This window comes from Drosophila pseudoobscura, chromosome 3 (genome assembly GCF_009870125.1).
Source record: "Drosophila pseudoobscura strain MV-25-SWS-2005 chromosome 3, UCI_Dpse_MV25, whole genome shotgun sequence".
Classification (NCBI taxonomy): Eukaryota; Metazoa; Arthropoda; class Insecta; order Diptera; family Drosophilidae; genus Drosophila; species Drosophila pseudoobscura.
Window position 1 is genome coordinate 13621551 of NC_046680.1, and position 25490 is coordinate 13647040.

Here is a 25490-nt window from a genome sequence, read left to right on the forward strand (position 1 = left end):
TGTATATATATTTTCTTATATTGTATATTTAGATACATCGTTGTTTTAGTTATAATAAACAAAAAAGTCGAGAACCGACGGCGTTTGCATAATTTGTATAATTTATAATCAACCTGTTTAAAATAAGGAAATAAATGTGTAATTATATTATTGTAATATTTTATATTTTGTGGTATAAATGAAACAAATAACAGCTTTTATTTTGTTTCCCGCGCCCTAGTGTACCATACCCCCACCCCCTGCCCATTCTTCATTTATTTTGTGGCGGTAGGTCAGTCCATCAAAAGACCCGAAACAAGAACCAAACTCAAATTTCAGTTCTAGCGGCCAGCAATAGTAAACACACACACGCAAAGTACGTGAGAATGCATGTGCACCCATACACTAAAACATGCTGGTGGCAAAACAGAACCAGACCTGAAAGAGTTCAAAAAATCTGAAAAAACATACAATCACATATTTTTGTCGAAACATATTGCGTGTGTACTAACACATGCAAAGATGTTCTCTCTGCGCTCTATCTCTCATGATGACGTCACTCTGGGGTACGGATAGCGCAAGTCGGTGTGTGACAATTTCGTTGTATGAACTGGCACATCTATATACTGTATGGTTAGTGGTAAAATTAAACCGAATCCAATCAACCATACATTAAATTAATAAATATAGGAATATTTAAGAAAATATACCATTTGTAAGAACAAAGGGTATAAAAACTTCCATATGTAGGTTTTCTAATTGTATTCAAATGAACTACATTTAAATCCGCTCTTTCACTTTCAAACAATTTATATTTGGCGCGCACCACTCGTATCCAGTCGATGGTATCGATAACCGAACTTGAATCGGGTAAGGACCTCTTTTACCCGATTGACAACCATGCACACATACCCTGGGGCGAAATGGATGTTATAGAATTGTGAATATGTTTGTCATCCCAGGCAAAAACAATTTATTTTCAATATATTTTAATATTATTCAATATTATTTAATATTATTTTAAAAATTTCAGCGATATTTTAAAGCTTATTGTCTTCTTGCAGAGACCAAGAATAGGTACCAGGATTGAGATCATATACTCATCATATACATGAATATGTCTAAAAAATGTAAATTTGAGAAAAGCTCTTTATTAGTTACGTTTTACCTTCATATCAATATTTATACTTTCATATAAAATTAACAAAACAGGGTATACAAAGGACATACTACGGCTTACACGCAATATAGCGACTCTTTTTTTGTTGAACTTTTTCGATTAAACCTTTTTTTACAATAAATACAATAAAAGCAAGGATTAAAAATGATCTAATCTTGTAGAAAATTTATTCATCAATAGGATAAAACTATGTGGGCATTGCTGAGAGATTTAGTTAGTCATAATTATTCAATGGAATATCAAAATTGAGCAATATGAACGAATTTCCTTTTCCGTTTGTCTTGATTGACCTATTTCGCTACTTGTTTTTTGTTTGACTTATTTCGCTTATTGAAAGCAAGTATTAAGAATACACCAGTTAAATAGAAAATTGATTCATGAATCGTATCAAATTATGTGGGCATGACTAAATGTTCTATTTAGCTAGTAATATTCGACGGAACATCAAAATTGAGAAAAATGCTTTCCAATACTCGACGGAGAACGATTAACCCATTGCAAGCCAAGGGGTATTTCAATTTTCCACCGAAAATAATGAGAATTTAATAATGTTAGCCAGTTTAGGTGAAAGTTAGCGTGGTTAATTTTAAGTTCAGAGGAAAGATGGCATGCATCCACAAAACGAGTTTACAATCAGTAAAATTTTCCGCCACTTGCCGCGGGGGGTTTAAGTGGGCTAATCTCGATTTCTTATCGATATACGATAAGTCAAAGTTTAACGAGTAAGGTTGGTTGTTTTTTTAGCTCCGGAAAAACTAATGAAATAGCGGCGGCAAAAGTTGTACGGTACCGTTCTGAAAAACAAAAAAATAAAGAAACAAAAACAACACTAAAGTCATAAAGTCAAGTGTATTGGTGTGTGAGTGTGTGTACGTGTGCCTGGGACTGCATTGGTAGTGGAATTTTGGCAAGAACCGCAAATATTTAAAAAGCGTTGCAAAAATAAAATACAATTTACATATAAGTGTGAGCGCGTGTGTCTGTGTCTTAACATAAAACAATTTGTAGAAATGTCGAACTCGAAATAAGCAAAAATCAAACGGTTTAGGGCTGCTGCAACAACAACAACAACCGCAGCATCTGCATTGAAGCTGCAAACAGCTGATCCGCTCTCATTGATACTTGTGTGGTTGTTGTTGCCGCTGTGGCTGAACATTCAAATGTTGGCCAAGTATTTGGTTTTGGTGGCCTCTGCTGGCCTGGCCTAAACTGGCTACAATATGTGGTGGCTAGTGGCCCAGTAACGTGGCAGTGAAATCTAGATAAATCTGAATAACTAAATCTATATATTCGGGTGTGTGTGTGTAACGGCAAACAGCAGCAAGCAATACAAGTGGTGCCCCCCAAACATTACGATTTCTTATCGCAAGACATTGAGAATTTGAATAACAATATAAACGAGTTTCAACAAAGCGGAAGCAACCCTCAAAAACACACAATATAGCATTGAACATTTTTATGTCTTATGTGAAAAGAAGATGTGACAAAAGATCCGTTTGTGTCTATCTCTCTTTTAGTTCATTTCACGTGCCTTTGTAAAATTCATCACAGCTCTACTCGCCTCCCCGACGCCTATAACCCATCGGCATCCAAAGGAGCAACGAAATAAAGTGATAAAAGCATCCAAAGATCTGTCCCGCTTTGCCGTCACGCAAAGAGTGCCTTAAATAAGAACGAAAGAGATTACAAAACGGCGTTATTACTAAACGAAAATAATCGTCAACGTTTTGGTTAATTTGCCCCATTTATGGGAAATTGGCAGTGAAAAGGTTCTGGCTAGGAATACTTACGCCACCCTCCGCCGGAGTGCTAACGTGGCCATTGGCATTAGCTGATTGGTGGTGGCCCGTGTGAGTAGAGAGAGCGAGAGAGTGGACGATTTGCTTACTATGTGTTCCAAGCTTTTCCAACCCACTCCACTATTCCCCTATTGATTTGCATTACATTACCCCCACCCACCGTAACCTGTCCCAACACACAAGCAGAGAAATTTGTGGCCCAAAAGTTTCTTTCATTGGAATTTATCGAAATTTTTCGGAACCCCCTTCATTCAGGTGGCACGTGGATTGGGTCATTCCACACAAACGCACACACACAGACACACATCCACTACACATTGTTGTCACTAATCAATCACAGAGCATTTTCCATGCTGTTTTCCCCCACCCACCATCTCCCCAACCCGCGAGCACATGAGGAAATTTTGGCTAAACGAAGAAATAGAATAACATGAACAGATGATGTTAACATTCCTCCTCCGTGTTTCTCCTTAATAATGCAATCTATTTTTACTTCCACGAAACATTACAACGCACATCCTGCGGACAAACCAACAACAACAACAACAACATCAAAACTTATTACACCGCGCTGCATGGTAAGTAGACCAACCAACCCCCTGGCCCCTGCCATATTCGCGCCATCCATCCCCCTTTTTGCGCACATACTTAAACGGGGAGTTCTCCCTGGCGGATGGGATGGGCTGCCTGGATGGACTCTCTTTGGGTGTGTTTGCTGCGCGGTAGGAAGATGTGCCAGCGATCGCCCATGCGATAGCGAGAGGGGGGGGGGGTGGGGTGGGATGGGGTAGTGCGTGCGCTGCCACTCCAACCCCCATTCATACGTTTTAAAAGCCACCCCCAGATGTCGAAACTGTGTCACAGGCTGTTGAAGCTGCTGACGCAGGAAAAACCGGGCCGACGGTTTTGACGGCTGCTGCAGTTTTCCGGCCTCACTCCACAGCCTGCACCCTGCACGAGCCTGTGCCGTGCCGTGCCGTGCCTCTCTTATACCGCCTGCCTGTGTGTGTGTGTGTGTGCCGGCAGCAAAAGCTCCGCTTCTGAGGCAAAGCTTTCGGAGGATACAAGTAAACAAACAATGGAACTGGACCCATGAAACTTTGATGAATTCTCCTCTGGGGCTCCGCCTGGGAGCGCGGGAACGTTGACAAATCAATTCGAAATGTCGCTCTGTTCACACGAATCCTCAATTATTGATGGTTGGCCTGGCAACCCCGGTTGGCCGCGGGTCCTGGACTGGTCAAAACACTTGGTGGCGGGGTTAAAGTGCCTCTCACATAGGCCGAGCAAATTGCTCCGCACAAAACCGTGGCATTCATTTGCCGACCAATCGGGACACACAAAATCAATCGAGGACATATCCTTGCAGCCATGCGTAATCCGTTCGCTTCTCTGGTCCAATTTTCACACTCCAATCGATTGGTTCTTTGCCACTTTGGCGAGCTTTAATCGATAATTGGTGAATGGGAACAGAACGAGTTTTCACAGAGAACAGAGCATAGAGCACAGAGTCGAAAGTCGAAAGGTTCTCCAGCTCTCGCTTGCCTGAGAGTTGTGAAAAATACTCGTAGCTGTAGATGTTGTTGTGTCTTCTGAACTTTGTCTTTTGCCTCGAACTCTGGCTGTTGTGTTGTATAAGCACGCAACTGTGGCTCCCGCCACCCCTTCGGGGTGGTCATCAGGCTGCATTGGGGAGTAGAGTGCTTGCGTGTTGATGTTGGCCCCTCAGCTCAGTCGTGCCCCCGTGCCCCCATAAATCTCCATTCGCATATTACGCTTAGGCCCGTTTTTGGCAGAGCTTCCAAAAATAGACCCAGCCTTGACACGCTCGAATGGCAAAGCAGCCAAAGGTCAACCGATATCGGGGAATCAAACGAGCCAGAAATTGAAGTGCAATTTGGTTTATGCCAGGCACTGCACGGCAGCTCGATTAGATCTCGATCCCCATGCCCCCCTTCCTCAGAGGCAGAGAAGTCGTAGAGAGCCTAGTCCGATGCCTTATCAATTCGAATGGAATACTCGCATAGAACACTCTGAATGTTCGATGGGATGACATCATCGAGTGTCTTTTCCACATTTGGCACATTTTATTGACCCATTAATAGGTGAATAGGAGACAGCCTGTTGCTGTTGCTGGTGCTGTCACTGCCATGGCCAACTCTCGAGATCCCTATCGAGCGGCACTTCACATTCATTAACAACAATTAAACGCGATAAAAGGGGGCAAGAAGAAGGCGAAGAGGCGCCTTCGCTGCGATAAGATTAGAAGGCCAGAGTCAAGAAAGGTGGAACCCCGTCTGCAGTGAGTCAAGTGGCAGACAGATAGACAAAGACCCATCCCCCCCCCCCCCCCCCCCCCGACAATTTTGATTCATCTGCGACGCACGACCTTCGCCGGCGATGGCCGATTGCCGGCTTCGGATTGCCGTACCCCATCATCATCTCTATTTATAGGCACTTGCCGCTGGGCTACGCAATCAATATTCAATATTTATTCGCATTTTGAATGTGATTAGTTATTCGGAGGTGCACTCTAAGTGTTTGCATTGCGAATACTTTGAATGCCTCAGCCGCAATCCCCTTAGAATTTCCCCATTTGCGGCATTCTGTGGACACGCAGGTGAGGCAGCTGCTCACCCGAAGGGGGCATTCAACCCGAACCCTTTGACCTTTCGAAGCCAGCAATTAAAACGGAAGTGACGGCAACCTGTTGCTGTTGCAAGCTCCGAGCGGTGCGGCTCTGGTGGCTCATTAAATACAAGAGAAAGAGTGGCTTCTGGGTTGCCCAACAAAGAGTGTTGTTTGCATGTGTTCCCACACGAAGTGGCCGTGGCAGTGGCAGTGGCTGCGAAGAGGTTTGCTTTAATTAACTTGGCCCCAACGGCACTTCTGGGCCATCATTTTGGTAGCAGTTTCCTCTCTAGTTAGTGCGTGCTGATCCCAGAAGAGATGTGGACACTCCATGCCCCGTTAGAGGATGGCTGATCGTAGATCGTACACTGCTGTGGCACTGCTGGGGCTGTGGGGCGTGACAGACCGCCGCCCCTTTGGCAACGGGCGGATTCCTCTGGTGCCCCGATGCTTTTCTTGGGTTAAAAATACCCGAGAGAAGAGTACTTGTTGCTCTCGTAATCGCCCTCTCGACGCCCCATTCAGACCGGGGCGAGTGCCCCCGCCGAAAGGGGTCAATAGACGGGCCAGTGGCTGCGAGTCTCTTCTTGGAAAACCCAGAGCCAAAGCAAGAGAATGCCCAAAAGTCAGCAGCGCAGAAAGCCCAAGAAAACAAGGAATATTCTTCCGAGCCACAAGAGAAAGACGAAAAGATATATAAATAGAGAGAGAGAGAGAGAGAGAGTGAGTGAGTGAGAGACAGAGACGGAATGGTTTCTATTGATATACATAAAACAGATTATCGCATGCAAAGTGGCGTTTTGTTATTGTTTTTTTTCGCGCTTGAGCGATGGACAAATGGCCGAAATGTTTCGCTCGGCATTTTCCTCTTGGCAGTGGCAAGCTTTTCACGAAAAGCTACAACAGATGGGATGGCATGGTGTGGGGGCAGCAATCGATGGGGCACGAACTGAACAATGTTCAAATATTAACTGCAACAAGTGCCAAGGCAGACGGAGGTGGGAGGTGGGTGGTGGGGGGGGTGGCACAAGTATTTTCTTTTCTATTTTCTTTAGCCGTTTTGTTGAATGCAAATTCTCTGAAATGGTTTCTAATAAATCCGTGTATAGGGGTCGCATTCGGCAGTAAGAGAGAGAGAGGCAGACAGAGAGGGGGGGCGGGCGGTAAGGGTGGTGCGGTGGTACAGAAATATCTAAAAATAAAGCCAGAACAAGCGCAGTATAAACAATCCGACGAAGTCGTAAAAAGCGCTTCCCATTCCTCCCCTCCCCTACCCACCTCGAGCCCAACCTCCAATTCCCTTACGTCATTTCTTCTCTCTCTCTTTCTGTTTTGCTGTCTCTCCTCCACTACTTTTCGGCGGTGTTGCGCTGCGACCTAAAAAAGAATAAAGAACCATGACGTCAGCAGCAGTCCCACCATGGAATCGTTGAATCGTTGGAGTTGGAAACGTGCCCGAGTCACGAAACCACCGCAGAGGCAGGGCCTGCCATCTCTAGGCAGAGCTGCTGGCGTCGGCGCACGGATACTTAGAGAATGCTTCTCTCGTACGAGAGCAGATCCCATTCGGATTCGGATACGGATTCGGATTCGGATACAGGCAGACAGGGTCGACAGTTCAGTTTCGGTTTGGTTTCCGTTCGGTTCCGTTTTCTGCCAACACTTCTCGTTCGATCCGTCTTCGAGTTCCTTCAAATCCCTATTTTTTTGGTGCACAGTTCCTTCCATAAAAGATATTTCAAAGATAATAGATTCGATCCGATCCGAGAGCTATTGGGTCAGTGGGTGATCCTGCAGCTGGTTTCCTCTTCCACTGTGGACACGACTTTTTGTGAGTGGCGATATTTTTCATATTTTCATTTTCATGAAAATTGTTCGAGTTCTATAAATAGACACGCCCAGCGGTGGGGCTGCGGGTAGGAAGGGAGGGATGGGAGGTGTTTCATGGCATACAGAAACCATGGCATCTCTCATCTGTTGCTCTCTCTCTCTCTATCTCTGTCTGTGGCACATACCACGAGTACTCTGGCTCTCGTATAATACAACTATTTCTCTGTCTGATCTTCGACAGAACACCGACTACGACGATGATGAACCAACGCCTGGACCTCGGCTGGAACTCGTCCGTCTGCTGCTAAACGATGGATCTGGCAGACCAAATCGATGACTATATCTGTTCGTTCGAGGGACTTGGTGACTTAACAATGGACTCCCTAGCCATCTTCATCTTTCTGTGGGCCGTGCTGGCCCTCTTCTCCGTCTGGCTGTGCAAGCTGCTCTACCGCAAGTATCTCAACAAGGAGAAGACGCCCAGTGCCGCCAACAGTCGCCAGAGCAGCGTGGCCCCCGGGGCGGCCGCTTTGGCCCTCGGCGGCTCCTCCAAGCCGGAGAAGCGACTCTCCGAGCCCAGGGACATGCTGGCCACCAAGAGCAAAGTCGAGGATCTCTCCAAGCCTCTGACTGGCGCCTCGGCTGGCCGTGGTCGCTCTTCGGCCTCGCCCCTAAGCGGTGGTGCCGCTGGCGCCGCCGGACCGCGTCGCCGCGTGGTACGCCAGAGCTCCACGGGGCCGGAGAATCGCAAGAAGCGCTATGTTCCACCGCCCTCCAATGTGGTGGGACCCGAAACGGTATGAAAACACACACATTTCCCGCAAGGGAGCCCACTCTCTAATCTGTAAACTGTGTGCCTTTTTGTGTCTCTTCAGAGCTCTGTCACGTGGACCAGCCAAGTGTTCCGCTGGCTGTACAGCGATCTAGTCATTGTCAACGAGCTGCTCATGTCCTGGGTGATAGCCATCAACGACTCGCTCCGCAAGTCTGTGGAGGAGGTGAGTGCCCATCCGCCGGAGTGACATCAGCAGCCAGCCAGCCGGCTTTGACATCATTCACGCCACCTTCCTGAGGTCTGATGTCATGGCCGAGCTCCAGCTTGGTCTACAGCGTCCATTGACCTTTGTTCTTCAACTTGAAATCAGTGTTCGACCCTCGCCCCTCCGCCTGTCTGCCCGCCCGCCTGAGAACTCGCTCAGCCGTAACCGATGTCGAAACGTGTTTTTCTGTTTGTTGTTTTTTGCCTCTTACATTTTTTTATCGCCTTTTACGCGCTCCCCCAGCCCCGATTCGGAGCCGGCCGTAGGCCAAGGTCAGCGCGGAATCGTTAGTCACTCTCGACTGAGCCTCTGACTCGCGCCCCAAATGCGCTCACTTCTGAGCCCCAGTCCTCAATCGCGTCGGGTTACGTAATGCGCAAGCAATCCCCAAAACCAGATCTCTGATTCTCTCTCTCTCTCTCTCTCTCTGTCTGTCGCTTGCAGCATGGAGTGGCCGTGGAAGTGGTCCGAGTGCTGCCCGATAGCCCTGCTCCGGGCCTGAACAACATCTTCTGCAACTGCGATGAGAACAATCCTGCGGATATGGTAAGTAGTCCCCTGCCTATGGGAAGGCGAGACCTCAGACTGGACTAATTTCGAGTTTCCACAGCTCATCACGTTCGACTGCGACGCCATGCCGGTGCTGCAGGTGAAGACCTTCCGCCAGAAGTCGGGCAAGGTGGAGACCTCCCACTACAAGGTGACCGTGTCGCGATTCCGCGCCCGCATGGCCATCCCCATGAACTACAACAGTCTCAAGGGCGAGATGCGTGTCGAGGGCTATCCTGATGTGAGTGTGTGCTGTGGCCCTCCGTCCATGGATAACCTTTCGTCTTTTCGTCTCGCCACAGGTGCGCATTGCGATGAACAGCGTGGGGGCCATCAAGCCCATGGACCAGGACGAACAGCAGCTCCAGACGGTCATCAGCGACATCCTGACGACGGCCCTGCGCGACACCGTCTACCCCGTGGACTTCTCCATCTACTCCACCTGCCCGCGGGCCGAGGTGGAGCCCCTGGATCTGCCCGTAATCTATCCCGTTCACTATGACTCCCTGGCGGTGAGCGTTGGGAGCAGTGCGGAGTGCAGCCTCTGTTTGTTGTTGTTTCTGTTTCGTGTTTGACTGTCTTTCCAGTTCGTCGTCATTCCACACAGAACTCGAAAACAGGACTCCTTTTTCCTGTACAGTGATTCCACTCTGTTCCCCCTTGGCTCCACAGACAAACAGACAAACAGACACTTCTCATTGCTCCCTCTGTCTCCACCACCACCCGTGTATATCTGCCATGCCTTCGTTTATGGAATTCGCCTTCTTTCTATCGCCTCATCCCCCTCTTGTTGCCATTTGCATATCCGTATCCTGCCAGTAAAGAACTCTCTCTCTCTCTTTTGCGCTCTCTCTTTTCAGGGGAACCAATACTTTCAATATTATTACAATTTCTAGTGAATGTCACACAAGTTGCTAATTAAAGGCGAATTTCATAAGCCCTAACCCAAAATAGTCTCAGTGTCTCTCTCTATCACTCTCCGTCTCTGAGCCCCCTCTCTACCCACCCTTCTCTTTCTCTCCGTCTCCGTCTCTGTCTCTCACGCACTGACTCATTGCATGCTCTGCCTCCTCCACACACAGCACAACATGGAGCACCATCTGGGTGGCGTGGGCCTGCGGGACTCGCAGCACATGGTGTCCGGCAGGCGGCTGCTGGTGAAGATCGTCAAGGGCGAGGGCCTGAGGGACGCCCACGACCCCTATGTGGTCATCGAGATGGACGAGCCGGCCCAGAAGAACCAGACGGGCACCCAGCGCGGCAGCAGACCCTACTGGGATGAGCACTTCCTCTTGTGAGTCTTTGAACAGCAGACCTCCTGCTGGGGATGCCCCGGACTCATCTTCCTGTTTCGTTTCGTTTCGTTCCAGTGAACTCTCCCCGCAGTCTGCAGAGATACTCTTCGAGGTGTACGACCATCCAGTGATCGCCTCGGATCCGCCCAAGTTCCTCGGACTCGGCCTGGTCGGCATCGACGAGCTGGCCGTGGGTCCGGCCTCCACCCAGCTGCTGCAGCTCCAGCCACGCCCCTACGAAACCCAGCCCGTGGCCGGGGCTATCACCGTGGACTTCGTGTTCATCGAGGGAGCCGAGATCCCGGCGGGCGCCCGTCCACAACGCCTCAAGGAGGCCCTGCGCCTCAGCACGCCGGCCATCAATGAACACATCCGCAACGGAGCGGACCTGGCCGACGCCGCGGTCCGCGCTCTGCAGGACGGCGCGCTCTCCGCCACCGGAAACGGGGGCCAGCCCAGCAAGAGCACCCTCATCATCCACAGCGTCCAGCGGGTGAGTGGGATGCTGATGCTCCACCAAGCATTGACTCTATCATATCCCGGTCTCCCGGCTCCCGCTGCCTCTTTGGTTCTATAATTTTGTTCTCTCTTTGTTTCTTTCATTCCATCCCCCGATCCCGCACAGAACTCGGGCAATCCGAATGCATTTAAGGTAATTCCCGACCCGATCAGCCTCGAGCCTCGGTCATCCGTTTCGTTTTGAGTTCCATTGAGTTACTGCGTCTCTAACCCCCCCACCACCCACCACCCACAGCCCCCCTCATGATGAGCACCGTCATGCAGGATTAGGATCTAGTCAAGCTAATCTCAACTGTTTCTCGTTCTGTTCCATTGCTCGTTCTTGCCTAACCCCCGCGCTTCTCTAACCACGCCCACGCCCCCGTCCAGGTCGAGTTGAACAAGGATGGCCGCATCGAGGTCTTTGAATCGCCCACAGAGCTGGACCAGGCCGTGGCCCAGGCCTTCGAGCGGGCCGCCAGCGAGGCAGCGGCCTCCAAGGCCGAGCAGCTCCAGCTGGAGCTCGAGCTGGACCCCGGCACGGAGGTCCAGCCGCTGGCCAGCGGCGAGCCGCACAACGAAACAGGTAACGGTAGTGGTACCGGCAACGAGGACAGTACCGCGGAGGTGAGTTCAAGAGAGTTCCCAAAAGACTTGGAGGAGTTCCATGGCATGGCATGGCGTAGCATGAAGTTTGCAGTTTTGCCCGCACCCCCACTGAGTCCTCTGCTAATCTCTGTGAGTGTTCTTCCAGTTCGGGCAGCCCAACGCAGCCTCCTCGCCCAACGGCAGCGGCTACCACAACAACTACAACCTCAACGGGAGCAGTGGGCTAGCCGGAAACGGCAGTGGCAATGGCAACGGCAACGGCAGCTCCAACATCAACGGCGGGGGCTACAGCATGAACAGCCTGCCGCGGAACGGGGCCCATCTGGGGCATCTGCAGGCGGGTGAGGGCATGGACGTGCTGGACGATCGTGGGCGCAGCAAAAAACGTAATTTCTTTGGCACCCTGAAGAAGCGGCTCAGCCGCTCCAAGACACGCACCCTCTCGGCAGATCAGCCCAATAGCAATCACAAATCACTATCAGCCACCAACTCGAACTACGCCAATACTACAACAACATCGACAGGACTACCCCGAACCGCCACCGGAACCCTCAATGGTGATTCTTCCCGTTCATTATCTGTCGATCGTGCCACTCTGTCCAAAAGCAATTCACTTGGTAATTACCCAATCGTCCACCCAGTCCCAGACCCCATGCACCAGCATCACAGCATCCCTCCCAGTTCTAACCAGCCATGCATCTCCCAGAGCTTATCCGCACATTTCGGACTTTTCCTGCATCTAATCCGCAAAAAACAATTGGATCAAAGGTTGGGATAGCCAGGACCAGGACATCCATCCCATCTGACGTTCAATCAGACGTTCCCCCGTGCATATCCCAGCTGTTGCCCATCTGTATCTATCCCAATGTTTAATGTTTAATCAATCTATCTATCTGTCGGCTAAGCACCTACCATTATGATTAAGTCTTTGATCGTTCACTTGTATCCGCATCTGTATCTGTATCGTTAACCGTTCTGTATCTATATATCTTGTTTGTCTTGTCTTCTCTCTTTATCTCCACACTCTCTCCCCATCAAATGCTAACCGAACTGTGTCCCAACACAAATCTGTATGTATTCCACGGTCCTCCACCTACACTACACACACACACACACACACACACCAAACACACCCCAACACAAACACGTTTGAATATTTTGAAATATTTCGCAAACATTTGGCTTTATTTTGGATTTGGATATATTGCGTTTTTGGATCTGCTTCCCTTCGGTTCGCATACGGCTTTAACGATCATTATTTATAATTATTTCTCACATTATCTTTTGGTATCTTTTTTGTTCTCTCTCTTTTTATTTTCATATGCAAAAAAAAACATATAATTTGGTCTAAACCGGTTGCTTGGTTTGTGTGTAACTCTCCAATCTACAATCTCCAATCTGTACTCTCCACTGTGGGAAATGCTATTCGAACACACTCTTAAAACGAAACACTAAATTACGCAGGACCCCGCATGGGCATTGGCTCCGCCATCACCGACCATTCACGACGCTCTTCAATTTCAGAATCCTCGGCCATCTCAGGTTTCTCCTCGGCCAGCAATAAGACCTACGTACACGAGGCCTCCACCTTGGTCCTGGAGACCATCGAGAACGGCGTGAAGCGGTGAGTGCTGAACCGAATCGTGATCTTCTTTTCATTCTCACTCATTGCCTTCGTTTCAGCCACTTTATTGTGCCTTTGGCCATTGCCCAGAGACCGCGCTGGCGCCGCAAGGGCACCAAGCTGCACATCTACAACGATCACACCTTCATAGCCAAGCATTTGAGCGGGTAAGTGAGACAACTTATTCCCTTTTAGCCTCTAACTTCTTATGCCCTTCCTCTGGCTCTTACAGAAGCGGCTTGCAGTGCTCGATCTGCATGAAGTCCATACCTCGGAGGCCGGGCAAGCAGGGATACGAGTGCCGCGACTGCCAGCTGATCTGTCACAAGCAGTGTCACATACGGGCGCCCCAGGCCTGTCCCAATCCCACGGTGCTCTCCATGGAACTGTAAGTGGCCGGGCATCGCTGCCCCCGGGCTTGGTTGCGCCACCTCCTTCTCCCTTCTTTAACACTGACTTGGGGAGTGGCCCCATACTAATTTATTGATTTCGTTTTATTTTTTCTCTTTCCACACACACAAAACACACACAAACACACCCCTTTGATCCTTTTAGAAACTCCTATCCGGTACTCACAGAGAGAGATCTGAACCTAGTTATCTAAAGCATTATTTATTTGTCTACCAAAACTATCTAAATACTCGTAATTCTTCTTTTGTAAAATCCGCCAAATGCAGTTGAATATTTACCACGAGCAATGGCAATTTTTGATTTACTTAAACCGTGGAATTGGCCTCGGCAGAGCGTTAAAAGCTCTGTTTAAATTTTGCTTGATTTATGTACTATTTTGGTTCGGCTTCTGCTGACTGCTAACCATCCAGAACGATCATCAGATCATCCCATATCCGATAGTCATTCATCCATCAAGCTTCGCCACGCTATAAAATTCAATTCAGTTCCTTCTGTTGTCTTCTGTTTCGACACTAATCCGAGCTCTTCTCTCATCGCACCACTCGACCGCCACACAACCACCTCTTCGCACCACCACCACACGGACACAGGATGGCCAGTGAGCAGTAGGCTTAAGTGCAGCAAAATCAACTTAAAACTTAACAATATTCAAACTAGTTTGACGGCGGCAGCGGCCGACATTTAAGAAAACAAAAAAATGCTCCTTCTTCTGAAAACTCCTCCATCCGTCCTTCGAAACAGCCTCAGTTCTAGATTCGTTCGGCTTTAGGAGAGAGTTCGAGAGTTATCCACTCCTTAGGCGGGTAAGCCATCTGCATGGAAGTTCCTTGTTCTGCTCTTGCTCCACCACTGTGTTGTGTACTAAATTAACACCCAGCTGCGTTCCGTTCCGTTTCGTTCGACTCGATTCGGTTCGCTTTCGATGGTTCAGGCTGTTGCTTGTGATTCGGCAAGATCTGTTGTTGTTTGAAGCTTTTTATACCCCTGTTTTGGGGTTGATTCTGCTGGATGTTCTTGCCTCTTAAGACTCGACTAACCCAATCTCTTTGCATTTCCTTCACAGAACCAAACTTAACTCGGCTGCGGCGGATCGGAGTATACGGAAACTGTAAAGATGCCCCCAATCCATCGTCCATCCCAGCTCCGACGCCGGGGACACTTAATCGAATTATTATGCTTAGAAGGAGGAACACCGGGACACTTCGGCTATCGAAATCTTTGATACATTATGTTATTTATTTATACACACACACATACACCCACGTGCAATAAGTTCTTTGGTTTCGTTTTTAACCTTTCTCTGTGTCAACAAGTAGACCCCTTTGATATTTTGTATTTTCTACAAACACGAATAATAATTGTACAAAATAAGAGCGAACTAAGAATTTTTCAATTAAAATTACTGGTAAAAGTACATTTGCGATTCCGATTCAAATTGGGGTCAAAGTGGGTTGGGCGCCAAAGCAACATCCACATCCTAAATACGTTTATCGCCCAAGAATATCGAATCCTGTCAAATTGCCCTGAACTAGAAAAATATATCCTATCAATCTTAAAAAAAGTCATAAGCAACGTTTCAAATTAGTTTGGAAAACAGAATTTCAATTAATTTAAACAAATAGGGTATAAATATGTCCATTCCACCGACTGACCAGCAACAAGTGTTCAAATGACGTTACGTTTCACACGTTTCATTTCATGACCACTACGTTTCAACTATGACCTTAATTGTTGAAATCCTATTTTATACACAATCCCAATACGAAAGAGCCTTTATATTAGCCAGTCATGTGGAAAATAGATTCATCATTCGGATAAAAATATGTGTGCAGTGCTGAGGACCCTACTTAGCTAGTTATATTCAACCGAATATCAAAATCAAGGAATACGTTTTCTGATTATGGACAGAGAAAGATTAACCCATTGTACACCAAAGCGTATGATAATAGAATGAATTTTCATTCTTTCATCGGTATACTTATGGTATGTTTTGCAAGTGAGACGGTATATTTCGGTATATTGCTGATGGTCCGACGGTATATTTTATCGAAAATAAAGTCAGAACAGAGTAGAAAACGATCGTAAAACTACGTCTTACGGACTTTAGCTTTTGTATATAGAGCTTCAATTAACCGAAGAATAATGTTTATCGTTTTCAGTTATCGTGCTACACATCAGCTGGGAAATAACCTCTTATCGATTTCAGACTTCAGTATTTCATTGCAAGGTGTGTGATTTAGAGAGGGTCCATACGAATACGGTTCTGGAAAACATGGAAATTAATTTGGATCTTGCCTACAACTGCAGCTGGTCACACTGGAGAGAAGAACAACAACATTTGGGCTGCGCGACGAAGTGCACGAAAAAATTTTCGTTCGTGAAATTATTATAAATTGACAAATTGGCAAAATTCTCCGTCGGCCAAAAAATTAAACAAAAAACTCGTCAGTAGTCACGTGGTTGCGTCGGGTGCGTTTCTCACAAATTTACAAGCAGCAGCCAGAATAACAACAACAACAACACGGTCGCCAGTCGACGCCCTTGTTTTTGTTGTCGCGTGTGTCGTCGCAGTTCTGTCTGTCTGTTGTCTGTCCATATTCCTAATGGGGCAATGCAATCTATTCCTGTGGTCGAGCGCTGAGTTTAATAACCAATATATTAAAGTGCATACGGAAGAGAAAAAATAAGAGAGAGACTTTTGGTTCGCTTGCCCCCGCAAAGCGCAAGGCGCTCACCACCCCCCCGCCAAAATACGCTTTCTCTCTTGCCCACTGCTAAACGCTGCAATGCGTTTATCATTCTACGCAAGGTATTTTCAAGTGGAAGGTGGAACCAGTCCCAGCTTTGGGAGGCCGCTCTGCCCCACTGCCATACAGCCGCACAACGAAACAGGTAACGGTAGTGGTACCGCCAACGAGGACAGTACCGCGGAGGTACCGCGCCATGGCATGGCGTAGCATGAAGTTTGCAGTTTTGCCCGCACCCCCACTGAGTCCTCTGCTAATCTCTGTGAGTGTTCTTCCAGTTCGGGCAGCCCAACGCAGCCTCCTCGCCCAACGGCAGCGGCTACCACAACAACTACAACCTAAATGGGAGCAGTGGGCTAGCCGGAAACGGCAGTGGCAATGGCAACGGCAACGGCAACGGCAGCTCCAACATCAACGGCGGGGGCTACAGCGTGAACAGCCTGCCGCGGAACGGGGCCCATCTGGGGCATCTGCAGGCGGGTGAGGGCATGGACGTGCTGGACGATCCTGGGCGCAGCAAAAAACGTAATTTCTTTGGCACCCTGAAGAAGCGGCTCAGCCGCTCCAAGACACGCACCCTCTCGGCAGATCAGCCCAATAGCAATCACAAATCACTATCAGCCACCAACTCGAAGTACGCCAATACTACAACAACATCGACAGGACTACCCCGAACCGCCACCGGAACCCTCAATGGTGATTCTTCCCGTTCATTATCTGTCGATCGTGCCACTCTGTCCAAAAGCAATTCACTTGGTAATTACCCAATCGTCCACCCAGTCCCAGACCCCATGCACCAGCATCACAGCATCCCTCCCAGTTCTAACCAGCCATGCATCTCCCAGAGCTTATCCGCACATTTCGGACTTTTCCTGCATCTAATCCGCAATAAACAATTGGATCAAGGGTTGGGATAGCCACGACCAGGACATCCATCCCATCTGACGTTCAATCAGACGTTCCCCCGTGCATATCCCAGCTGTTGCCTCTGCTGCCCATCTGTATCTATCCCAATGTTTAATGTTTAATCAATCTATCTATCTGTCGGCTAAGCACCTACCATTATGATTAAGTCTTTGATCGTTCACTTGTATCCGCATCTGTATCTGTATCGTTAACCGTTCTGTATCTATATATCTTGTTTGTCTTGTCTTCTCTCTTTATCTCCACACTCTCTCCCCATCAAATGCTAACCGAACTGTGTCCCAACACAAATCTTTATGTATTCCACGGTCCTCCACCTACACTACACACACACACACACACACACCAAACACACCCCAACACAAACACGTTTGAATATTTTGAAATATTTCGCAAACATTTGGCTTTATTTTGGATTTGGATATATTGCGTTTTTGGATCTGCTTCCCTTCGGTTCGCATACGGCTTTAACGATCATTATTTATAATTATTTCTCACATTATCTTTTGGTATCTTTTTTGTTCTCTCTCTTTTTATTTTCATATGCAAAAAAAAAACATATAATTTGGTCTAAACCGGTTGCTTGGTTTGTGTGTAACTCTCCAATCTACAATCTCCAATCTGTACTCTCCACTGTGGGAAATGCTATTCGAACACACTCTTAAAACGAAACACTAAATTACGCAGGACCCCGCATGGGCATTGGCTCCGCCATCACCGACCATTCACGACGCTCTTCAATTTCAGAATCCTCGGCCATCTCAGGTTTCTCCTCGGCCAGCAATAAGACCTACGTACACGAGGCCTCCACCTTGGTCCTGGAGACCATCGAGAACGGCGTGAAGCGGTGAGTGCTGAACCGAATCGTGATCTTCTTTTCATTCTCACGCATTGCCTTCGTTTCAGCCACTTTATTGTGCCTTTGGCCATTGCCCAGAGACCGCGCTGGCGCCGCAAGGGCACCAAGCTGCACATCTACAACGATCACACCTTCATAGCCAAGCATTTGAGCGGGTAAGTGAGACAACTTATTCCCTTTTAGCCTCTAACTTCTTATGCCCTTCCTCTGGCTCTTACAGAAGCGGCTTGCAGTGCTCGATCTGCATGAAGTCCATACCTCGGAGGCCGGGCAAGCAGGGATACGAGTGCCGCGACTGCCAGCTGATCTGTCACAAGCAGTGTCACATACGGGCGCCCCAGGCCTGTCCCAATCCCACGGTGCTCTCCATGGAACTGTAAGTGGCCGGGCATCGCTGCCCCCGGGCTTGGTTGCGCCACCTCCTTCTCCCTTCTTTAACACTGACTTGGGGAGTGGCCCCATACTAATTTATTGATTTCGTTTTATTTTTTCTCTTTCCACACACACAAAACACACACAAACACACCCCTTTGATCCTTTTAGAAACTCCTATCCGGTACTCACAGAGAGAGATCTGAACCTAGTTATCTAAAGCATTATTTATTTGTCTACCAAAACTATCTAAATACTCGTAATTCTTCTTTTGTAAAATCCGCCAAATGCAGTTGAATATTTACCACGAGCAATGGCAATTTTTGATTTACTTAAACCGTGGAATTGGCCTCGGCAGAGCGTTAAAAGCTCTGTTTAAATTTTGCTTGATTTATGTACTATTTTGGTTCGGCTTCTGCTGACTGCTAACCATCCAGAACGATCATCAGATCATCCCATATCCGATAGTCATTCATCCATCAAGCTTCGCCACGCTATAAAATTCAATTCAGTTCCTTCTGTTGTCTTCTGTTTCGACACTAATCCGAGCTCTTCTCTCATCGCACCACTCGACCGCCACACAACCACCTCTTCGCACCACCACCACACGGACACAGGATGGCCAGTGAGCAGTAGGCTTAAGTGCAGCAAAATCAACTTAAAACTTAACAATATTCAAACTAGTTTGACGGCGGCAGCGGCCGACATTTAAGAAAACAAAAAAATGCTCCTTCTTCTGAAAACTCCTCCATCCGTCCTTCGAAACAGCCTCAGTTCTAGATTCGTTCGGCTTTAGGAGAGAGTTCGAGAGTTATCCACTCCTTAGGCGGGTAAGCCATCTGCATGGAAGTTCCTTGTTCTGCTCTTGCTCCACCACTGTGTTGTGTACTAAATTAACACCCAGCTGCGTTCCGTTCCGTTTCGTTCGACTCGATTCGGTTCGCTTTCGATGGTTCAGGCTGTTGCTTGTGATTCGGCAAGATCTGTTGTTGTTTGAAGCTTTTTATACCCCTGTTTTGGGGTTGATTCTGCTGGATGTTCTTGCCTCTTAAGACTCGACTAACCCAATCTCTTTGCATTTCCTTCACAGAACCAAACTTAACTCGGCTGCGGCGGATCGGAGTATACGGAAACTGTAAAGATGCCCCCAATCCATCGTCCATCCCAGCTCCGACGCCGGGGACACTTAATCGAATTATTATGCTTAGAAGGAGGAACACCGGGACACTTCGGCTATCGAAATCTTTGATACATTATGTTATTTATTTATACACACACACATACACCCACGTGCAATAAGTTCTTTGGTTTCGTTTTTAACCTTTCTCTGTGTCAACAAGTAGACCCCTTTGATATTTTGTATTTTCTACAAACACGAATAATAATTGTACAAAATAAGAGCGAACTAAGAATTTTTCAATTAAAATTACTGGTAAAAGTACATTTGCGATTCCGATTCAAATTGGGGTCAAAGTGGGTTGGGCGCCAAAGCAACATCCACATCCTAAATACGTTTATCGCCCAAGAATATCGAATCCTGTCAAATTGCCCTGAACTAGAAAAATATATCCTATCAATCTTAAAAAAAGTCATAAGCAACGTTTCAAATTAGTTTGGAAAACAGAATTTCAATTAATTTAAACAAATAGGGTATAAATATGTCCATTCCACCGACTGACCAGCAACAAGTGTTCAAATGACGTTACGTTTCACACGTTTCATTTCATGACCACTACGTTTCAACTATGACCTTAATTGTTGAAATCCTATTTTATACACAATCCCAATACGAAAGAGCCTTTATATTAGCCAGTCATGTGGAAAATAGATTCATCATTCGGATAAAAATATGTGTGCAGTGCTGAGGACCCTACTTAGCTAGTTATATTCAACCGAATATCAAAATCAAGGAATACGTTTTCTGATTATGGACAGAGAAAGATTAACCCATTGTACACCAAAGCGTATGATAATAGAATGAATTTTCATTCTTTCATCGGTATACTTATGGTATGTTTTGCAAGTGAGACGGTATATTTCGGTATATTGCTGATGGTCCGACGGTATATTTTATCGAAAATAAAGTCAGAACAGAGTAGAAAACGATCGTAAAACTACGTCTTACGGACTTTAGCTTTTGTATATAGAGCTTCAATTAACCGAAGAATAATGTTTATCGTTTTCAGTTATCGTGCTACACATCAGCTGGGAAATAACCTCTTATCGATTTCAGACTTCAGTATTTCATTGCAAGGTGTGTGATTTAGAGAGGGTCCATACGAATACGGTTCTGGAAAACATGGAAATTAATTTGGATCTTGCCTACAACTGCAGCTGGTCACACTGGAGAGAAGAACAACAACATTTGGGCTGCGCGACGAAGTGCACGAAAAAATTTTCGTTCGTGAAATTATTATAAATTGACAAATTGGCAAAATTCTCCGTCGGCCAAAAAATTAAACAAAAAACTCGTCAGTAGTCACGTGGTTGCGTCGGGTGCGTTTCTCACAAATTTACAAGCAGCAGCCAGAATAACAACAACAACAACACGGTCGCCAGTCGACGCCCTTGTTTTTGTTGTCGCGTGTGTCGTCGCAGTTCTGTCTGTCTGTTGTCTGTCCATATTCCTAATGGGGCAATGCAATCTATTCCTGTGGTCGAGCGCTGAGTTTAATAACCAATATATTAAAGTGCATACGGAAGAGAAAAAATAAGAGAGAGACTTTTGGTTCGCTTGCCCCCGCAAAGCGCAAGGCGCTCACCACCCCCCCGCCAAAATACGCTTTCTCTCTTGCCCACTGCTAAACGCTGCAATGCGTTTATCATTCTACGCAAGGTATTTTCAAGTGGAAGGTGGAACCAGTCCCAGCTTTGGGAGGCCGCTCTGCCCCACTGCCATACCTTTCGAATTGACATTCCTTGATTCTACGCTGCCGCTGACGCCGCTGCTGTGGTTGTTGTAGTTGTTCCTGGCTGTTTGATTCGGTTTTTGTTTCCATCATTTTCTGCGTCACAAACTCGCGAGTGTCGCTGCCGGCGCAGCCGTTTCCCGCACCCGTATCCGATCCCGTTCTGGTTTTCTAATTTCGTGTTTGCTAATTTCAGTTTGAGCTAATTTCGATCTGTGTTCGTGCTCCCGTCTATATCCAACACGGATTATATATAGACAAAGAAGTCCAGTTAACGTTACGCAATTGAAAGTGTGTTTGTGAACGTACGGGAGTGTTTGTGTGTGTGTGTAATCCGCCCGCCTGCCCCTCTCTGCAGTCGGACAAAATGCAGCACGATCTCTATCGATGGGCGTCCACAAGTCATCAGTAAATTAAAACCAAAGAAAGGGAGACGCTAGTGAGTGAACGGCACAGCAAAGCACGCGAAGGAACGGGCCAAAAGAAGAGCCAGAGAGAACATCAGCTGGATAGGCTTCGACACCTCGAATTCGGACTCCGATCGGGGGACTCGACTCGGTCCCAACATGGCCGCCGCGCACAGCCACCACAACGCCAACCTCCTAAGCTCGGACATCTCGCGGCGCAATCCGCAGGATGAATACGAGCTCATTCAGAAGATTGGCTCCGGCACCTACGGCGACGTATACAAGGTGAGTGATGCCAGACAAGACACGGGGTACGCGCAGGGGCGCCACTCGGCGTAGCACGGTATGGCCTGCGCTCGCCATCTATCCCGGGAATGTTTCGCACACACAAAAAAAAAACCAACTGAAAGCGTGCCTCTGATTTAGAATGCTTCTCCTACTCCTCGCCCCATCAGCCGCTTTTTGTTTTTCTTTGCATTCCTGCTGCCAGCTTGGGTGCATGTGCAGCCCCCCCACTCCCACTTGGCACACTCATTTGTACATCTGTTTTCCACCGCCTGCATGCTCCACTCTCCACGACTCCCCGCTCCTCCTCTTGTTTTCCCCGAGTTATTCCAGCACAAAATATGCGCAATTTTAGTTTTACTTTTCTTTTTTCCTTTTTCCGCCGCTTCTGTCTCCCTGCTGCATGCTGCCCGTCGCAGCCTTGTGGGGAAATATGACAAATGCTCTCTGCCCAAGAAGCTGCCCTTGGGCCTTGGGTCTGTGCTCTGTGGGGCGCAAGGCGTGGCATAATGCATTTTCGCTGTTATGGGGCGGCTCCAGTGCTCCAAAGAGGAGACAGCCCTGATCCACAGTGGTGCAAAATGGAGACGGAGGATCCAGATTACTCTATTCGATAGGTTGCTTCATTTATTATCGGCTGTCGGCTATCGGGGTCACCGCTGAATCTCCTCCCCTTTGCAACGCTCTGGCTGGCAGCCACGCGCTTGCATTGATTATGGGGATTAATATTGGGAATGTGTTATTTATTTATGTTTATCCATAAATTGGATTGTCTCTCGCGCGTTCTCTTGGAAGATGCGTCATCCGCCAAGTCGGCGGCGCATGCCTTAGCTTGGGTTTCGATTTCGGTTTCAATTCCAATTCCAATTTCATTTCCCCTTTTTCCATTCTTCATTCTTCATTCTCCTGTCTTTTGTTTTTCTTTTGCGGAATTTTGTTGCCAGGGGAATGTACGGGAATGTATGTACACACAACATGCATACAAACATGCATACATACATGCCCACACAGACACCGAATCATCAGAACATTCCGCTGGCAATTCTCATTTCATCTCTCATTCCTCCGCTCAGTGTTTACAAATCTCTCTTCGCTCTCTCGTTGGCTTTTTTGTTTACACAAAGTTTTGGCATGGAACACACTCGTTTCGAATATTGTACAGATATTTATCGGCCAGAACCTACACTACTATATACATATTTATGCGTCTCTGATAGGGAATGGGGCCCAAGTGCTTGGGCAATCGAAATGCGTTCTCCCGTTTGCGCTCTCGTTTGCAGCTCGTTTCGCGATATCAATTTACAATGGAAATATGTGTGTAATATGCAATAATAATAATGGCAACAATGTTGACAGGCTATTAGGCCATGAAGAGGGTAGGCAGGTCGGGCAGGGTTTCCACTGTGCCACCAATTGCTCATCGATTGATTCCTAATACTCCATCGGAACGGAAAACAAAAGAGTGAAAGAGTGAGCAACTAAATTGCACCTGTCAAGGTGTGTGTGTGTGTGGGTGGCGGTGAAGGTGTTCCAACAAGGCTCTCATTACCGGAAACTCGAGTGCGAAACGAAGCAGAGGCAAAAGTCCAATAAGTGGACTCTGCTGCTCCAAGGAAAGCGCACAAAAGGAAAAGTGCTCGGTTACACTTATGCAATGGAAAGTAGTACAAATACAAATACATACATATCTTATGCGTGCCGCCACTGTGTGTGTGTGATTGCCTTTGCCAGGCACTTGACTTCGCCACACAATATGCCCATTGTTGTTGCTGCCACCGCCGCCACACTCTAACAATCATCCTCGTCATTGTCGTTGTTTCTCTCTGCCTTCATACCCTTCGCACCCAAGGGGTACCCCGATTATCAACGACTCTTTGCCACCATACAGTAGGAGGATCTGTGGAAGCTTCTGTGCTTCATGGGTGCCTCGTCATGGATCAGTTGGAATGACTAAATCGGGACGTGGAAACAATCGACCTGCATGCAGGGTATCCAGAGAGAGCTTCTGTCCCAGCCCTGAAAGACCTTTTCTTTTGATTTTATTTTGTTTGTGTGTTTTTGTTCATGCAACACGCATGAAAACATGAAAAAATTGGCGCAAAGCTCTCGACACGAGAGAGAGAGAGGGAGAACGAGACTTGGGGAGGCTAGAGAAAATTACTAGAGAAAAGAACGAAGTGAAGTGAATTTGAAGCAGCGCCGAGAAGTGGCCAAGTGGGGGTGTGGATGGGGTGGGGGGGGGCAGCGCCAGGGGTAGGGGGGGAGGCAATGAAGGAGGTCACGTAGCAGACGCATGTGTGGGCGTGGACCGGAGAACATGCATTCGTTTGTATCTCTATCTCTATCCCTCTATATGTATCTGTATCTGTATCTGTGTTTGCTGTGAAATTGCAGCTTTTTTGTTGATTTGTTTTCCCTTGAATCTCCCTCTCTCTCCCTCTCCCTCACCTACCGTATATCCTCTCTATTTCGCTCCATTTCCATTGGCATTTACCAAAAATTTTCCACAAAACAAAAACAGAATCAAAGCCAAATCATTTGCACCCCAAAAAAAACCCAACAGCTTTGTGCAGTCTAGACAACAGAGGGGAGGGGGCTGCGGCTGAGGGGGAGGGGGAGGCATTGTCTGTGACTTGCCGAAAAATGCTTGCCTTGAACTACGTTGCGGTACAGCAAACAAGACAAGAGGCAGCAGCCAGCGAGCAGGATAAGGGGAAAGGTGGTGGGCGGTGGGCGGTGGGTGGTGGGTGGCGGGTGGCGAAAGGAAAACAGAAAATGTCAAAGGGTTTCCCTAGCCTTCCTTGGATGTTCCTTGAGCAAAGAATAGCAAAGGATCTTCTGGGTTTCGCTGGATGAATAAATGAATGAATGGATGGCAGGGATGGATGGCCTGGATGGAGGACGGCGGTGGGTGGTGGGAAGGCAGATATGCAAATGGATCGCGAAACGCCCACCTCCAATGGGCGTTGAGCAAACACTGAGACACTTTCAACGCCTCCGCTTTCGGTTCCACATCTAGTGCCACATTTAAATGTTAAATGAGGAACGCGGCAAAGTTTTTCCTACTGGCAGGGAAAACAAAGCGCAAAATGTGTGCGGGAATGGGGAGTGGGGGGTTGGCAACCCTTAATTTAGCAACAACAAAGCGCCATAACAATACAAGCAACGACTGGGCGGCAGGGAGGCAGGGAGGAGGAGGAGTAGGGCCAGTGGCAGCGGTAGAGGGACGTCGCCATGTTGACCTAATTCTGCCGTGGCAATAATTTGCACGTCTTCAACGGGTTAGAAGCAGAGAGGAGAGGAGGGGAGGAGCAGGGGCAGGGGCAGGGCAATGGCAGGAGCTGTGGCAAGCGCTGGGGTAGGGCCAAAAGTTCGCCCGACTGTTGCAATGTTTTGTGGCGGCTTGTGGCTGTATTCTCTCCCTCTCTCTCTCGCTCTCTCTGTCTGTCTGTCTGGCTATGGGGTGGTGTTTCAGTAGCTCCAGCTGTGTCTAATGTGGATGCAACAACAATTGTGGCAACATGTATTCCATTTCCACTCAT

The 25490-nt window shown here is 47.6% G+C and overlaps 3 protein-coding genes across 39 annotated transcripts in view; all 3 read left to right on the forward strand.

Annotated features, from left to right (window-relative positions):
- The first annotated feature begins 1869 nt into the window (after nucleotides 1–1869).
- On the forward strand, nucleotides 1870–14859 carry LOC4804604 (uncharacterized). 29 transcript variants are annotated; one of them, XR_001452239.2, is made up of 17 exons: nucleotides 7195–7420; nucleotides 7661–8216; nucleotides 8295–8417; nucleotides 8904–9005; nucleotides 9070–9249; nucleotides 9311–9520; nucleotides 10091–10302; nucleotides 10379–10796; nucleotides 10929–10955; nucleotides 11192–11428; nucleotides 11556–12027; nucleotides 12875–13034; nucleotides 13094–13201; nucleotides 13267–13422; nucleotides 13590–13602; nucleotides 14036–14248; nucleotides 14509–14844. XR_001452239.2 is itself a non-coding variant. In XM_033377602.1 (16 exons), the coding sequence occupies exons 3-16, from the start codon at nucleotides 7794–7796 to the stop codon at nucleotides 14555–14557; spliced, it is 2877 nt and encodes a 958-aa protein (XP_033233493.1). In that variant the 5' UTR covers nucleotides 1870–1886; nucleotides 2677–3009; nucleotides 7744–7793; the 3' UTR covers nucleotides 14558–14859. The 29 variants fall into 29 exon arrangements, 26 of the variants coding, with proteins under 26 accessions (XP_033233493.1, XP_033233494.1, XP_033233503.1 ...); XM_033377602.1 differs by lacking the exons at nucleotides 7195–7420; nucleotides 13590–13602; nucleotides 14036–14248 and adding exons at nucleotides 1870–1886; nucleotides 2677–3009 and having other exon boundaries at nucleotides 7744–8216; nucleotides 14509–14859; XM_033377603.1 differs by lacking the exons at nucleotides 7195–7420; nucleotides 13590–13602; nucleotides 14036–14248 and adding exons at nucleotides 1926–1940; nucleotides 2677–3009 and having other exon boundaries at nucleotides 7744–8216; nucleotides 14509–14859.
- Nucleotides 14860–15939: 1080 nt separating this feature from the next.
- LOC117183535 (hyphally regulated cell wall protein 1-like) lies at nucleotides 15940–19788 on the forward strand. 6 transcript variants are annotated; one of them, XR_004468637.1, is made up of 8 exons: nucleotides 15940–16378; nucleotides 16471–16717; nucleotides 17804–17963; nucleotides 18023–18130; nucleotides 18196–18351; nucleotides 18519–18531; nucleotides 18965–19177; nucleotides 19438–19788. XR_004468637.1 is itself a non-coding variant. In XM_033377620.1 (6 exons), exons 1-6 carry the CDS (start codon nucleotides 16232–16234, stop codon nucleotides 18565–18567), a joined length of 867 nt encoding a protein of 288 aa, XP_033233511.1. In that variant the 5' UTR covers nucleotides 15940–16231; the 3' UTR covers nucleotides 18568–18661. The 6 variants fall into 6 exon arrangements, 4 of the variants coding, with proteins under 4 accessions (XP_033233511.1, XP_033233513.1, XP_033233510.1 ...); XR_004468638.1 differs by lacking the exon at nucleotides 18519–18531; XM_033377620.1 differs by lacking the exons at nucleotides 18965–19177; nucleotides 19438–19788 and having other exon boundaries at nucleotides 18519–18661.
- An 841-nt stretch (nucleotides 19789–20629) lies between these two features.
- Nucleotides 20630–25490, forward strand: part of hppy (MAP4K3-like protein hppy) — a 50015-nt gene continuing 45154 nt past the window's right edge. For 2 of the 4 annotated variants that reach the window (XM_001361101.5, XM_015184558.2), the window contains exons 1-2: nucleotides 20634–20843; nucleotides 21453–21948. In XM_001361101.5, the coding sequence (XP_001361138.3) occupies nucleotides 21823–21948 (126 nt within the window). In that variant the 5' untranslated portion in view covers nucleotides 20634–20843; nucleotides 21453–21822. Of the gene's footprint in view, nucleotides 20844–21452; nucleotides 21949–25490 lie in introns of all 4 variants that reach the window. The other 2 variants (XM_033379222.1, XM_033379223.1) reach the window with 2 other exon arrangements.